Source organism: Festucalex cinctus, chromosome 18 (assembly GCF_051991245.1).
Source record: "Festucalex cinctus isolate MCC-2025b chromosome 18, RoL_Fcin_1.0, whole genome shotgun sequence".
Lineage (NCBI taxonomy): Eukaryota > Metazoa > Chordata > Actinopteri > Syngnathiformes > Syngnathidae > Festucalex > Festucalex cinctus.
In genome coordinates, this window is record NC_135428.1 from 9,936,698 (window position 1) to 9,951,162 (window position 14,465).

The following is a 14,465-nucleotide window of genomic DNA, read 5'->3' on the forward strand; positions in this document are numbered from 1 at the left end:
AAAGTACTATATTAAAGTCATTTTAATATGAATAGTAAATAGGACAAAAGGAAAAAGGTTCAGATAGAGGAATGAATTTTATTTTATATTCATAATGGCACCATTCAATCTTCCATGAACAGACATCAATATGACACTCCACTCAACTCTATCCAATGTTTTAAGTTACTTCTTAAGAGTTCTGTCGGTGCTTTACCTAGTACCGTTCAAGTAAATAAATTTGATATATCCTCCTGATACCAGGAAAAAAAAATATTGTCCAATCATGTTTATTTTTTATATTCCCCAATCTTTGTGAAGTAACTGGAATACTGCAAAAGAAATTTTTGAAAAAAAAGTTAAGCTATGATGTGTCCACTACAGAGGACATTTTTTTAAAACTTAAATGCTCGGCTCAAATATAGTTAAATAATTCAAACAATACTTTAATGTGTTCTTAAGAGTCTTATAGAAAACAAGCTAACAACATTTAAATCCTAAATTTGCTCAATAAAAAGTGTTATACACTTACTTTGCCTCTTCCCTAAAAAGTGCTTGCACTGAGGGAAGCCATTTTCTTTTATGATGCGAACAAAGACAGCAAAGCCCCACCCCTACACGTTTGGTATCATTGGAAAGCTCTGAATGTCCTCTATAGAACACAAACTGAGTTAATTCAATCGTATGCACTGGGTGGGAGATATTCAGGTTTAAAAAGGTCCACTACAGAGGACAAATTTGAATTGCTGGTAGTCAGGAGGGTATAGTACTGCTATATAGTCTTTAATGTAAATTTCAGTTCAACAAAATTGTCCCTAAAAATCTCAGTCTGTGATTTCTATCCAGATCGGTTCTGTCATGGTTCCCCCACAACCTTTTCAAAATAAGAAACAATTCGCTTTGACATGATGTGACTGCTATCAGGCAAAACTGGAAACATAAACCTGATGGTGGTTCGGACTGTTGAGAGTAATCCCTCATGACGGTCGGATTACTGAACAGAAAGTCAAAACTCCAATTTCTGATTTCCAAAATGTTATGAAATCTTTAGATAGAAGTAAATCCTCTAAACTGGCTTGATGTAAAGCAGTAGAAGGTCGTGTTTACATAAGCCTACAACTTTTAACTTGCACTTTAGAACATTTTACATTTTACACAGACAATAACTGCTCCCTCAGATGTCCTCACATGCCATATAACAGTTTGCAAGCCCAGGGTTAACTATAGCGCTGAATATATCTGTCAAAAAAGTTAATTTAAAACTTCAGATGTGTGTCGGAGTACTTTTTGCTAGATTTTGCTTCAAAGGTTTGGATACTTGTCCTGCATTCCGGAAAACTGGGAAGTCGGAAATTTTAGACTCAAGAGTTACAAGCAGCACAGTCAGGGCGGATCGACCTCACTGAGAGCCAGTGATCACAACAACGGTAGCAACGTTTTACAAAGTAGAATCACACACTGTAAAAACAGTTGGGCCAGAAATAACCCAACTGTGGGTCGTAAATGGACTGATCCGCTATACTAGGGTCAATTTGACCCAACTTTGAGTGAAAACTTGGGTCATTTTGTATAAAACAACCCAGAAAGTTTGGTCAGATCGTCTACTTGGATCAGTTTGACCTGCCTTTGGGTCAAAAATTGGGTCTATTTCTGTAAAACAACTTGTGTCACTTGGACCCAACATTTTTGTTGTTGTTGTTGCATCCAAAAAACAAATACCGGTAAATGGGTCATTCTGTATAAAACAACTCATTTGACCCAACTTTGGGTCAGAAATTGGATTTGGTATAAAACAACCCAGAAGGGTGCCCTGCGATTGGCTGGAAACCAGTCCAGGGTGTACCCCGCCTACTGCCCAGAGCCAGCTGAGATAGGCTCCAGCACCCTCCGCGACCCTTGTAAGGAATAAGCGGTCAAGAAAATGGATGGATGGATGAACCCAGAAGGATGGGTAAGGTTGTCTACTTGGGTCAATTTGACCAAACTTTGGGTTTAATAAAAAAAAAAGAAAAAAAAGTCATTTTGTATAAAACAACACAAAAAGTTGTGTCAAATTGACCCATAAAGTGTGTCAGTCCATCTTTGACCCAAATGTTTATCGAGTGAATTAATGTTAGATTACTCATTATAGGGCAGCACGTTGAACTAGTGGTTAGCATGTCTGCCTCAAAGTTCCGAGGTTGTCTGTATAGAGTTCTCGGTTTTGTCTGGTTACTCCTGCTTCCTCCCTTAGTCCAAAAATGTATGTTAGATTACTTAAGCCTCTTAGATTGTCCATTGGAGTTGTGAATATTTTGTCTCTGTAGCTTGTGATTGGCTGGCAACTAGTCCAAGGTGTACCATCCAATCAATCAAAGTAGCATATTTATAAATAGAATATTCTTGAATTTTAAATATATCTAGTCCACGTGCTCCAAAAGAGTGACTTACCAATGCGGTCTTCTCATTACAAGCCATTAAATTTGACTGCTGGAAAAAATATTTGCGCTATCGAATTAAGTCATGTGCGTATCAGAAGATTTAAGACTGTATTGCTGCTTTTCACTGCAGTTCGTAACAAAGCCAAGAGTTTATGTCTTGGATTACGAAAAAAAAAAAAAGGATCAGCTGCTATTTTACTGTACATTTGTCAATGTCATGTCCTCACATGCCCATGTGGCTTCAATTCACTGACATCGCAGTTTGTCGTTGCTTTCCAAGGTGCTCGAAAGTGACCATTTGTTTGGTTCTTCTCCAAGTTCGTTCTCATCTTAGGGTAAATGTAGTAGTGTGCCTAACGTGCTCATATTTTTGGCAGAGGAAAACGTGGTGTGTGGGAGAAAGCAGCTCTCTGCATTCAATTTAACTTTGCTGCAGCTGTGCGACGGTATCAAGGACAGAATTTATCTCTGGTTCTCATCCAGCTGCATGAACACATTCCAACTTTTTTTTTTTTTTTTTTTTTTTTTTTTTTTTTTTTTTTTAGAGCTTGAGAGAGCCCTTTTTGGAAATTTATTATAATGAAGCTGCAAGAAAAATAGTCGGTATCCTTCTGCATTAATAGTACACTACCTTCCTCATTTATACAATGTGAGCTCACAAAGAAAAGCCACCATTTAATCAATATTATTTAAAAGATGACTATTAACCTGTGGTTCTTCAAACATGCTGATCCACGCTAAAAATCCGACTCTTGGAAAGTCACATTCAAACATGATGGATGTAGCGATTAGCCTTCCAAGTGAACTTTAAGACACTGTTGATATTTCACATTTTCCACTCTCAATTATGACAATAAATCACATTTTCTCCTGGCGCGCGCACAGCCAACAGGCAAACACAGGCACATGCGCGCACGCACATCCATTCCGCACTTAAAGACCTGCTTCCTGCAGGGGCGCCACCCATCCCCAGGAGATACTGGAGCCCATAGAGCAGGAGGATGACTTTGTCTCCTCTTGGCTTAGCAAGAGCGTGTTGTCCTAACAACAGCTGGGGCTTGCTTCCACGCTAAGTTAATGCGAGCGAGCTGCCAGAGATATAAACTCGGTTGGTTGGTGTTACAGCCCTTGACATAACTGTATTTATTCCGATTCACGGTGATTGTTTCAGTTATGTCGTGATGCGCTTGCTTCAACCTGTCTCTTCATTGCATGGGTGTGTTTGGAAACACAAAAATTGTTGCATTTGTATTATTTTTTTAAAGCTAGCAAGTAATATTACCGTATTTTCCGCACTATAAGGCGCACCGCATTATAAGGCGCACCTTCTATGAATGACATATTTTAAAACTTTTTCCATATATGGCGCTACAGTAGAGGCTGGGGTTACGTTATGCATCCATTAGATGGTGCTGCGCTAAAGGGAACGTCAACAAAACAGTCAGATAGGTCAGTCAAACTTTATTTATAGATTACAAACCAGCTTTCTGACAACTCCATTTACTCCCAAAATGAATAAACAGCTGTTTTATTATTTTCTCTGAGGTAAAGTATTAGTATTAGCTAGCGATCCAAGATGGCGGGATCTTCTGCGCATCGAGTAACCGATCGTGGAGGGTCACCGATAGCGTCTTGACAGCGAGACCTGTTACGGCGCAATATTGATCCATATATAAGGCGCACTGGATTATAAGGCGCATGGTCAGATTTTGAAAAAATTGAAGGCTTTTAGGTGCGCCTTATAGTGCGGAAAATACGGTACTATTATACATTTAGAGGGGAAGTCAATCCAAAATTTTTCTTTGTAATAATGTCCTATGCAGCCCCACTAGTATAAACACATTATCCTGATTAATATTCTGTTTGTTGAATATGAAAATGACATCATAATGTCAAAGTCAGGCAATGACCAATCACTGCTCACCCGTTTTCTGAAGCTGAACTGTGATTGTTTGTTACCTGTACTCTGAGCAACTGTGATGTCATTTTCAGTCAACAGCAAGTGGCAAAATGGGCGCCACCTGAGATCTATATTTAAAAGATGCATATTAATCAGAATGTCATGTTTAGACATACCACAAAGGAACTTAAATCAACACATTATTGCTTTTTTAATATTTACTTATTAGATATTTTGAATTTAATCAACTCAAATGTATCACTCATCATGAAAGAGGAAGTCAAGTCAAAAATGACTTTGCACTAATTTGCTCTATGCACCCTCACTATCTAAACACGGCATTTTCAATTAAGTTTGTGGGATATGAATGAAGAAGAAAAATCTACCTGCCTTTGTCCATCCCAGGGGGCAGCCATTTTGCCACAAGGCTTAGTGATGTCGTTTTCGGTCAACAGCAAGTGGCAAAATGGCCGCTACTGAGATGGATTAAAAACTGGTGGATTTTGCTGCATAACTCATATTCCACAAATACCATATTAATCAGAATGGCATGTTTAGACTTTGGGGGACACATATGACAGATTATAAAGAAAATTTTGGGGTTTTAGATGATAGGATAAAAAAGCAATAGGCTTGTGTCTGTGTGTGTGCATGCTGCGTGTTTGACGCCCCATTGTGAAATGTTGCTAACAATGTCTGACATAAGTCAAATTAGTGTTCACTTTATTGTGTCTGTTTGCCCCACTATATGTTAGCAGGTGCCTCTTTCATAATCTGCTCTTTTGTTTCTCTTTTTGTTGTTTTTCTTCCAACTGTCAACTTTCTGCCATGGCAGATCATCTTGGGATTGAATTTATGGGTATGGAACAATCCATTTTGATTCTCAGTCCTGCATAGATACTAAAAACAAAAAACAAAAAGATTTCATTTTGACATGCATCCGTTCCATCCGTGGTGTGACCTGTGAATCATGCCGCTCCCTCAATTAACCAATCAGTCTCCCCCACTGGGTGAAACGTCACTCGTTTGAGTGTCGAAACCCTGCAACTGATTCTCCATCAAACATGATTAACATGGATGTCATCACCTGCACCTCGAGTCGAACGTCTGACTCACATCGGCGCCTATTCCTTCTTTTGTTTCATCGTTCCATCTTTTAACAAGCATGATATACATCATGCTTGTAGCTTCCAGATGCCTTTCAACTCTAGCCTGCTTTTGCTTTGCATTTGCCTTCCCTTTCGATTACTTCTAGAGATTTAGTACCTGTGTCTTGCCTCACTTGAAATTTGCCTATGAAGTATAAGAAGTCTGCGCTGTTTGATTAATCTTTCAAGGCGTGGTTGTTGATATGAGCATGCAGTGCTATATTTAGAGCCCACGGTCATGATTTGCTTCTGTTTGCTGCTATTTCTGTCCCGCTTTTTGACAGCTCTCATTTTCATCACGCTTTTCCAGAGAAGTACTTCAGTGCTTTGAGGGTGAAAATGAACACTAGCAAGGGAATTTACGCACCATGAGGCTGCGTTCTCGTGGGAATTGAGCGGGAAACGTTGAGCTTTTTATCGCGTTCAAATTGACACATGCACAAAACGCTACTGTGACATGCTGTGTTGAGTGCATAGTCAGATTTCCATTGGTAATTATAATTTGTCCTGAAAGTGTATAAACTCGGGGTGTGAAAATTAGTCTGTTAATTTGGAGTTAATTTAAATTTCCTTTAATTTAGCAGCATTAAATTTAACTAATTTGCTCTCAATAACTTATAAATGTTTTTTTGGTTTTTTTTTTAAGTGTCCCAAAAATGTATTTATAAGTTGTTGTTGTTGTTTTTTTTATGCTAGAGCACACAGAAGTCTTTGATGCAGCCTCTCAACTGTAAAGAACAGTTGCAGAAATTGTAGTTATTACACAAACGGCCGGCAGGTGGCAGCAGAGCAAAGGAGATCAACCAGGGCCATGTTGAAAAAAAAAAGCTCAATTACTCACAATTTTAAATAGATTTGTGAAAATTGATTAAACTTAGCTATATTCTAATGCTAATTGCTACAAAACTGAAACAGATAGAAATATATATTTTTCTTGATGAAAGAAGAGACTTTTGATAGGTTCCATGTTTTTATAGCAATAGAAACAATATTCTGTGGGCCTTGCAAAATCAGTCAAAATCCAGTAAAACAGACGGGAGCGAACAGGTTTGCTTTTGTGAAAATGGCTGGGAGCGAATGAGTTTATAATAAAGTTTATATTTTTTGGAAACTGGGGTCAAGTTGTATTTTACAATTTCAAAATTGTACAGAATTCTACAAGCTACTTCATGTTAAAGATTAGATTGAAAACAAATACTGTCACCGTCTTACAAATGCAATTATGCCATCTAGTGGCAGAAAAATGACCTCAACACAAACAAATCAATATCAAACTTGTTTTTTGTGCAGTATAGTACATCTTTTTAATTTGAACTCCATTCTATGAATTATTATGAAATGAATCTATCTGACTAAAAGATGCAGCCATGTTTCTAATAGTTTACCTTTTTTGCACTTTTACATGAACAAGAGTATGAAACTTCGAAAAAAAAAACGTTTTATTGTACTTTTATAACAGATATAAAATTTGCGATTAATCGCGAGTTAACTATTGAAGTCATGCAATTACGGTTTAAAAAAAAATAGTACAAACATCTTTTGGGACACACTATCATTTATATTATCTTACTTTGTGCATGACATCCTACAGAATTCTGGCGTGAAGAGGCTAAGCCAACATTTCATTTAATCATCACTGAAATCATCCAGTTTGCCACAAACACTAAAACTGATATATGTATTATATGGAAAACATAAATGACGTCAATTGGCTTGAAAACATCTATAGGAATCGCACAAATGTAACATTTATTATATTATTTATCCTTCCCCCTGAGGAGGGGGTGAGGTCCAACCCTCAAACTCACACAAACTCTTCTCTGGAAAAGCTCCCATGTTTTAATGTTGTCTATGTGATGATGTAACACTTGAATAGTCATGACCTGTAAGAAACATTATAAAGTTCATACAGTAGATATGCAGTGTGTAAATTAGGAAGCAGCTGATGAAGACGCTGGCTGTCTTCTCCCTCTCTGATCTGTGTCACTGTGTTTGTTTTGATTGCGTGGCGTGGACAGAGGCAGAAGAACTCTACCAGAAGAGAGTCCTGACAATCACGGGTATTTGTGTGGCTCTGTTGGTGGTGGGCATCGTTTGTGTGGTTGCCTACTGTAAAACCAAGTAAGTTGTGCTGTAAAATGCATCACAAAATCCTGATGAAATATGTTGCGTTTAGTGCGATAAGTGACCGAGACTTTCTCAACAGGAAACAAAGAAAGAAGATGCACAATCATCTGAGACAGAACATGTGTCCAGAACACCCCAATCGGAACCTAGCTAACGGACCCAATCACCCAGGACCAGGACCAGAGGAAATCCCCATGGTGGATGTGAGTTTTCGGAAGAAATGTTTCTTCAGTTTTTATGTTCACGCTCTCTATTAGGGAAATGAATGATATTGCATCCAAACCCTTTATACCACTCCACGTTTGAATCCTATTAAAATATCACATTTGAAGATGATAAACAGAAGCTGATGCTGAATATGAGTGAAACATTTTAATACATCACGTTTGCAAATGCATGCGTTCTCACCTGCTGAAATGTAGCACCAGCTTATCAAAAATAAAACCTTCACACCTCAGTAGAATTTCATTTGATTTTCCCATGCAGCTCCCTTTTAGAACAGCAAGTTATATAATAAGTACTGAAAGAGTGAACAGTTGGGCAGTTCACCTTCAAAGGTTATAGTGCATTTTAGGTTCATCCTGAAATTTTAGCCAAAAGCCGAATATCCCCAACTTGTTGTAGGTATTACATAAGGGAAAAATAGAAATAGCTGGAACTACATATCAATATTAGGCATGGGCAGATATTATAATCTGATGGTATGATAACCATGAGCAAAAAATATCACAGGATCGTGGTATTAATATTGCAGCCCTAAAATTTACTTTTTTTTTTTTTTTTTTAAATAAAAACGGCTTTTTGTTTTCCATTGAACACAGTTTTTTATTTCTAGATTTTTGTTACATTAAAAATTAAGAAAGTTTCAATGAATAAATAAATAAATAAATGGTAACAATCATCTTATGTTTTAATTCTTAGTACTACTCATGTCGTCAGTGGGGCTAACTAGTACCCGCTGGCACTGTTTTTTGTTTTTTGTTTTGTTTTTTTAATATTTGGGTAAATAAAAACAGCATTTTGTTTTCCATTGAACACAGTTTTTTATTTTTAGATTTTCGGTATATTAAGAAATAAGAAACATGTTAAGTTTAAATAGATAAATAAATGTTAACAATTGCCTTCTGTTTTAATTCTTTGTGGACTACTCATGTCGTCCTTGGGGCTAACTGGTACCCGCTGGCACTGTTTTTTTTTTCTTTTCTTTTTTTTCTAAAGGACAATCAAAAATCCACTCAAAAAAGTCCACTCAAAAAATAAAAGAGAAGCTCATTATTGGTGAGAGACAGTAATGGTGGTTATTGACACCTTGACTTTTTAAAACCACAGTAAACGGTCAAACCGATAATCGGCCCATGCCTAATATGCATTCACTGACTTTGAGCAAGAGAAAGTGTACATCCTGAACTGGTCCTCAGTCAATTGCAGTATTAAAACAAAAAAAGTAAAATGGCCAGTTTATGTATACTTCTGTGCAAATGGCATGTTTCAACAATTCAGCTTGATTTTGATCCAGTACATATCAAAGAACATCCCAGCAACTGAACGAGTCATACGGCCTGCGACAGAAGGATCTTTCCCTGCCAGCCACACCTCTTCCAGATCTCACAATTCTTCCACACGCGCCCATTCATCAACTCACAGGTGAGCGTGCGTCAGTGCCAAAAGGTTCGAGAAACGTCTCCACGTGTGCTTGACGCCGTTTGCGTTTGTTTCAGACCCGAGGAACGGACGTGGAGCCTGGAACATTCGGACAGTGTCCTCTCTGACTCGCCGGGGATGATGTCATCATCAGTGGGGACCAGTAAATGCAGCAGTCCCGCATGCATGGAGGCAAGGGCCCGGCGGGCTGCACACTGTGCTTACAATGACCCCCATCGGCCGACCCTCCAATATGGGGACTCATTTGACTCCCTGGGAGACTCTCCACATAGCGACAGGTGGGATTGAAGCCCATGTGGCTCATTTTTGGAGGCAAAAAGTGAGACATGTGTCACGTGGTAATGTATTTGGTCATTTCCACATGTGTGACTTTACCTTCTGGGTTGCCAAACAACTGTCAAACAAACACACCATGTGCATGAATAGCAGTCTAAAGCACAAAAACAAGCGTCCTTATAAATTGTCGTCATCAAACCTGACAAGTCATGTCTTGCATTTTGTGTTTGACTTCTTGAGCTGTCTACTGTTGAGCGTCAACGGGACCAGCCTACATCAAGTATGTGTGCATGAATCAGGCCTGGGATTGCTGATTACATAACCGACATCCCCGCAGAGTCCAGTAACAAATAGCGTGGGCCTCGTCCGTTATGGCAACAGCTTCTGCATCAGCAAAATCAGCACTACTGTGGAAATCTCTCAGGCTCACTTGGCCTTAGTGTATAGAAGCTTCCTAAAGGCTCATCACGCTTCAAAGATCCACAGCCCTGCGCCATCAGCGAAATGCAACTACTGCCAAGTTGTCTCTCAAATGTGTTGTGTGGGTGTATTGGTGGAGCATAAGATTAGGCAGACCTGCATCTGTCAAGATTCAATGCAAGAGCTGTATATAAAAAATGCCTTTGCACTGTTAAAAACATTTGTACTTTCCACAAACAAGTATCTCAAATATTTTGTTTTAACAGTGCTTAAAAGTAGGTCACTGGGTCATTGTAATGGGCATGTAGCTTCAAAGCCTGGGGATGTGGAAGATGTGAGTTCAGTCAGTTGACGTGACTTGCCTGTCTCATAATGTTGTTTTGTTTTTTCGATCTAAACTGAAAGTGCAATACAAACACCACTTGAAGCAATTTATTTTTTTTTATTTTTTTTATACCACACTTCAGTATTCTTATTGTTACGTTGGAATTTTTGAAGTACCAATGTCAATAACATAATTATTTCCAAAGAATGAAAAAAAACATCTGCAAACAGTCAGCATCACACTAAAATATATATTAAAAGACTTAATGAAAAAAAGAAGTGGACCTTTAATTGACCCTTGGGGAACACCAGAAAATGATGATGGTGTTAACACATCTGGATCACAGCTGTTTTATGCGACTTAAACAGCTGTCATTTAACCAACCAACAAGAAATATTATGTCTGCACTCTAAAAATATGTGGGTCAAAAGTAACCCAGTTATGGATCAAAAATGGGTCAATTTGACCCTATTTCATCATTGTTTCATACAATTTTACCCAGTTTTTCACCCAAAGTTGAGTAAAATTAACTTAAGTAGAGGATCTGACCCAACTTGGTTGTTATATACAAAATGATCCTTTTTTGTGTGTGCAAAACCCAGAAAATTGGTTCAAATTAAGCCAAGTAGGGGATATGACCCAATTTCATGGGGATGTTTTATACAAAATTGCCCAATTTCTGACCCAACGTTGGTTCAAATTGACCCAAGTAGAGGATTTGACCCAAATTTATGGGTTATTTTATACAAAATGGCTCAAATTGTGCCCCAAAGTTGGGTCAAATTAAACCCAACAGAGGATCTGACCCAACTTTCTGGGTTGTTTGAGACAAAATGACTCAACTTTTGACCCAAAGGTGGGTCAAAACTTCCCAAGTAGAGGATCTAACCCAACTTTCTGGGTTATTTTATACAAAATGTTTCGAGTTTTTGACCCAAAGTTGGGTAAAATTAACTCAAGCAGAGGATCTGACCCAATTTTTGTGTTGTTTTATACAAAATTATTTTTCAACCCAGTCAGTTAGGTCAAATTGACCCAAGTCGAGGATCTGAGCCAACTTTCTGGGTTGTTTTGTATAAAATAACGGGGGGGGGGGTTTACCCAAAGTTGGGTAAAATTAACCCAAGCAAAGGATCTGACCCAATTTTCTGTGTTGACAAAATAAGTTGGGTTGTTTGATAGAAAAGGACTCAAAGATGGGTCAAACTGACCCAAGTTGAGGATCTGACCTAACTTTCTGGGTTGTTTTATACAAAATTACCCAAGTTTTGACTCAAAGTTGGGTCAAAACAACCTAAGTAGAAGATCTGTCCATTTTTGACCCATAATTGGGTTATTTTTGACCCACCTGTTTTTAGAGTGTGTGAATACATCCATAGATGAACCATGGTGAGAGACTGGACTGAGTGCCTGTCAGTCACAGGGCTGATAAATATAGACATAAAACATTCACACCCATGAGTAATAGTCGTCAATTATACTCGTAATTTAAGGGGAAATTCAACTCATGTTCTTATATATTTGTTACATAACACACAGAGAGACCCAGATGACAGTTCCGTTTCTCTTTTCTCCTTCCCGACAGATACGTGTCAGCCCTAACGACACCAGCCCGCCTCTCGCCAGAGGATTTCCATTACTCATTGCCCCCGCAGGTGCCTACCTTCCAGATCACCTCGCCCAACGCCAGCCACGCCATGTCCCTCCCACCCGCCGTCCACAACCCGTACCCCCTGGAAGACAACCAGCCTCTGCTGCGCCGCTACCAAGTGCCCCTCCACGACGCCCAGTGCCAGGAGGCCTACCGGCAGCAGCGGCGCACCTACCCCAACGACAGCAGGGGCAGCCTGCCCTCCAGCCCCTACCGGCTGGTGGACGACGAAGACTATGAGACCACCCAGGAGTATCTCTCCTCTAGGGAGCAACCAAAGAGATCCGGCGCGGCCGATAGCCGGCGCTGGAGGAGATCCAGACTGAACGGCCACGTGGCCCCGCGCGGATACGAGGCCTCGCGGGACTACGGCTCCCGGAGCTGCCTAACAGGAAGCGAGTCGGAGGAGGACGGCGAAAGCACGCCCTTCCTCAGTATGCAGAACATGAACGCCGAGCCCTCCACCATCTACAGGCCGGCAGACAGTCGGACTCCTCAGTCGTCGGGGCGGCACAGTGCGCACGGCAACGTGCAAACAAGACTTACACACTCCCGCTCCAAAGCGGACGCGACACCCCATTAGCGAGTGAACCATGAACCAACAACAAAGTCAATATAGTATAGACCTGCATCTATAAGAAATATTTTTATTTTATATAACTGACAGATATTCTAAACAAATGAAATATTTATTTTCATTTTAGCAAAAGTTGTCTACTAGTTAACAGCAAAGACTTTTTTATAGGGAAAACTCTATTTATATGTACATTTTGATTTACAGCATAAAAAGATGTGCCAGTTTTTTCACAACGTTAAAAAAAAAAGAAAAAGAAAAAAATAGAGTAATATTGTGGTGCCTTTTGCTGTTTGCCGATGCCAGAGGGCCAGTGGAGGTTTTTGTAGCCTTTCTTATACGGACGCCTCATTTTTTTATACACATTAATGTTCTGTTTTGTTTTTGTTTTTCTTTCTCTGGTTGAAATTTTTCTTTTCTTTCCGAGTTGCATCCTTTGAGGAGTCGCACCCCACTGGAACGTCCTTCCATAATCACGCAATATAAACCACTTGTGTATGTTTACATCAATGTAACTCACCTGTAGGGTTTTTCATTTGGGATCCAATAGAATGAATACCATTATCTTTTTTCTTTTTCTTTTTTTTTTGCCATCTGATTCGCGTGTGTGTGGATCAAGTGTGTGCGCATGTCACCCCGCTTGCATGTATCGTTACGATTTCCAATGGTTGTTATTATGGTGGCATCGACCCTGAGGGTTTGTCAGTGCGCATCAGAAATACACAGCTGTGCCCCCACACCCGCCACCCAAATCACCCACAGAGTAGACGCAGGTGAAGCTGCGGTAGGTTGTGTTAAGTTATGCAGGTCATTGCTTGATGTGTTTCCCCTCCTACCAGCCTGCCCCATGAAGCCCCACCCCCTTCCCACCTTTTGTTGCAGGCTCTCCTCATTTTCGCCTTTTACGAGCCTCACAAATACTGAGCCGCTTGGCACAGGGTGACCCCTGCCATCAGAGGTGGTTGGTGAAACCAAAAGATTGCATCTGTTTTCACTCAACCCGTATCCCCCCTCCCTACTGAAAAATACTTCATCATCCTTCTGTGTCCATTCTGGTTTTTGTGGTCTCTGCGAGAGGCCACACAGTGTCTCAGGATTTCCACATTTCTCCCCCCATTTACACCTCACTCGTACCCTCAACATGCGCAGAGAGTCAAGTAGGAGGGAAGTAAACGAGATGACACAAGTGGAATAGCTCATACAATGCAAAAATATGCAAACTTTCTATTTTGCTGTTTGATGACATCATTTTCTAAGAGGTGACCGTGCGATGTGTGCGTGATGCCTGTAGTGTAGAATGAACAACACGATATACAGCATATGCATATTTAACAGTTATTTTTTCTTTGTTTAAAAAAAAAAGCCATCTTATCGAGTTTGTTGTGCACATACTTATTTTATCACTCGGTTTAGAGCGCTTTCACTTTTACATGCACACTTCCAGTAACGTCAAGTAGCATCCAAATAGTGTCTCCTCCGATAGTACTGTGTACCTACCGCTTTGTCTTATCGACAGATTTAGTCATATCAAATTCAGCCTGATGCAAGGAATCAAATATATTCGAGCCCCCAGAAAATTCGAAAATCTTGAGTTTTGTCACTGTTGATATTCAAAATACATAATGATAGATCTGCACTTGTGATTGGTATGTGGTAATTGCACAGTGGTCTTTTTTTTTATGGAGAATGGTCTTTGGTCACATGTCACTTGCAGGTGATTTTACGATCGCCCCACTTTGCCAAAACTCACCATGTTGAGGTCCTACCAGGCATGCCCTGCTACAGTCTCCTCTCTTTTCATTTTTTAAGACCCACTTCCACCTGACCTCGCACCCCGCCGGCTTGAAACTCCTTTCCTCTGCATGTCCTTGTGGTCAAGGTTAGATGGGTGCATGGTTTTAAAAAAAGGAGAAAAAAAAGAAAAAGCAGCAGACAATTCTATTCCAGTCAGTGAAAGTGTATTTCATTTAACATTCAGCAATA

At 39.7% G+C, this 14,465-nt stretch overlaps 1 protein-coding gene across 5 annotated transcripts in view; it reads left to right on the forward strand.

The window, feature by feature from the left end:
• The window catches only part of nrg2a (neuregulin 2a), a 104,537-nt gene extending 90,130 nt beyond the window's left edge, over window positions 1-14,407 (forward strand). For 3 of the 5 annotated variants that reach the window (XM_077505749.1, XM_077505748.1, XM_077505752.1), the window contains 6 exons: window positions 5,135-5,158; window positions 7,466-7,568; window positions 7,654-7,777; window positions 9,091-9,218; window positions 9,293-9,514; window positions 11,843-14,407. In XM_077505749.1, coding sequence (XP_077361875.1) covers window positions 5,135-5,158; window positions 7,466-7,568; window positions 7,654-7,777; window positions 9,091-9,218; window positions 9,293-9,514; window positions 11,843-12,491 — 1,250 coding nt within the window. In that variant the 3' untranslated portion in view covers window positions 12,492-14,407. The remainder of the gene's footprint in view (window positions 1-5,134; window positions 5,159-7,465; window positions 7,569-7,653; window positions 7,778-9,090; window positions 9,219-9,292; window positions 9,515-11,842) is intronic. The other 2 variants (XM_077505750.1, XM_077505751.1) reach the window with 1 other exon arrangement.
• The last annotated feature ends 58 nt before the right edge of the window (window positions 14,408-14,465 follow it).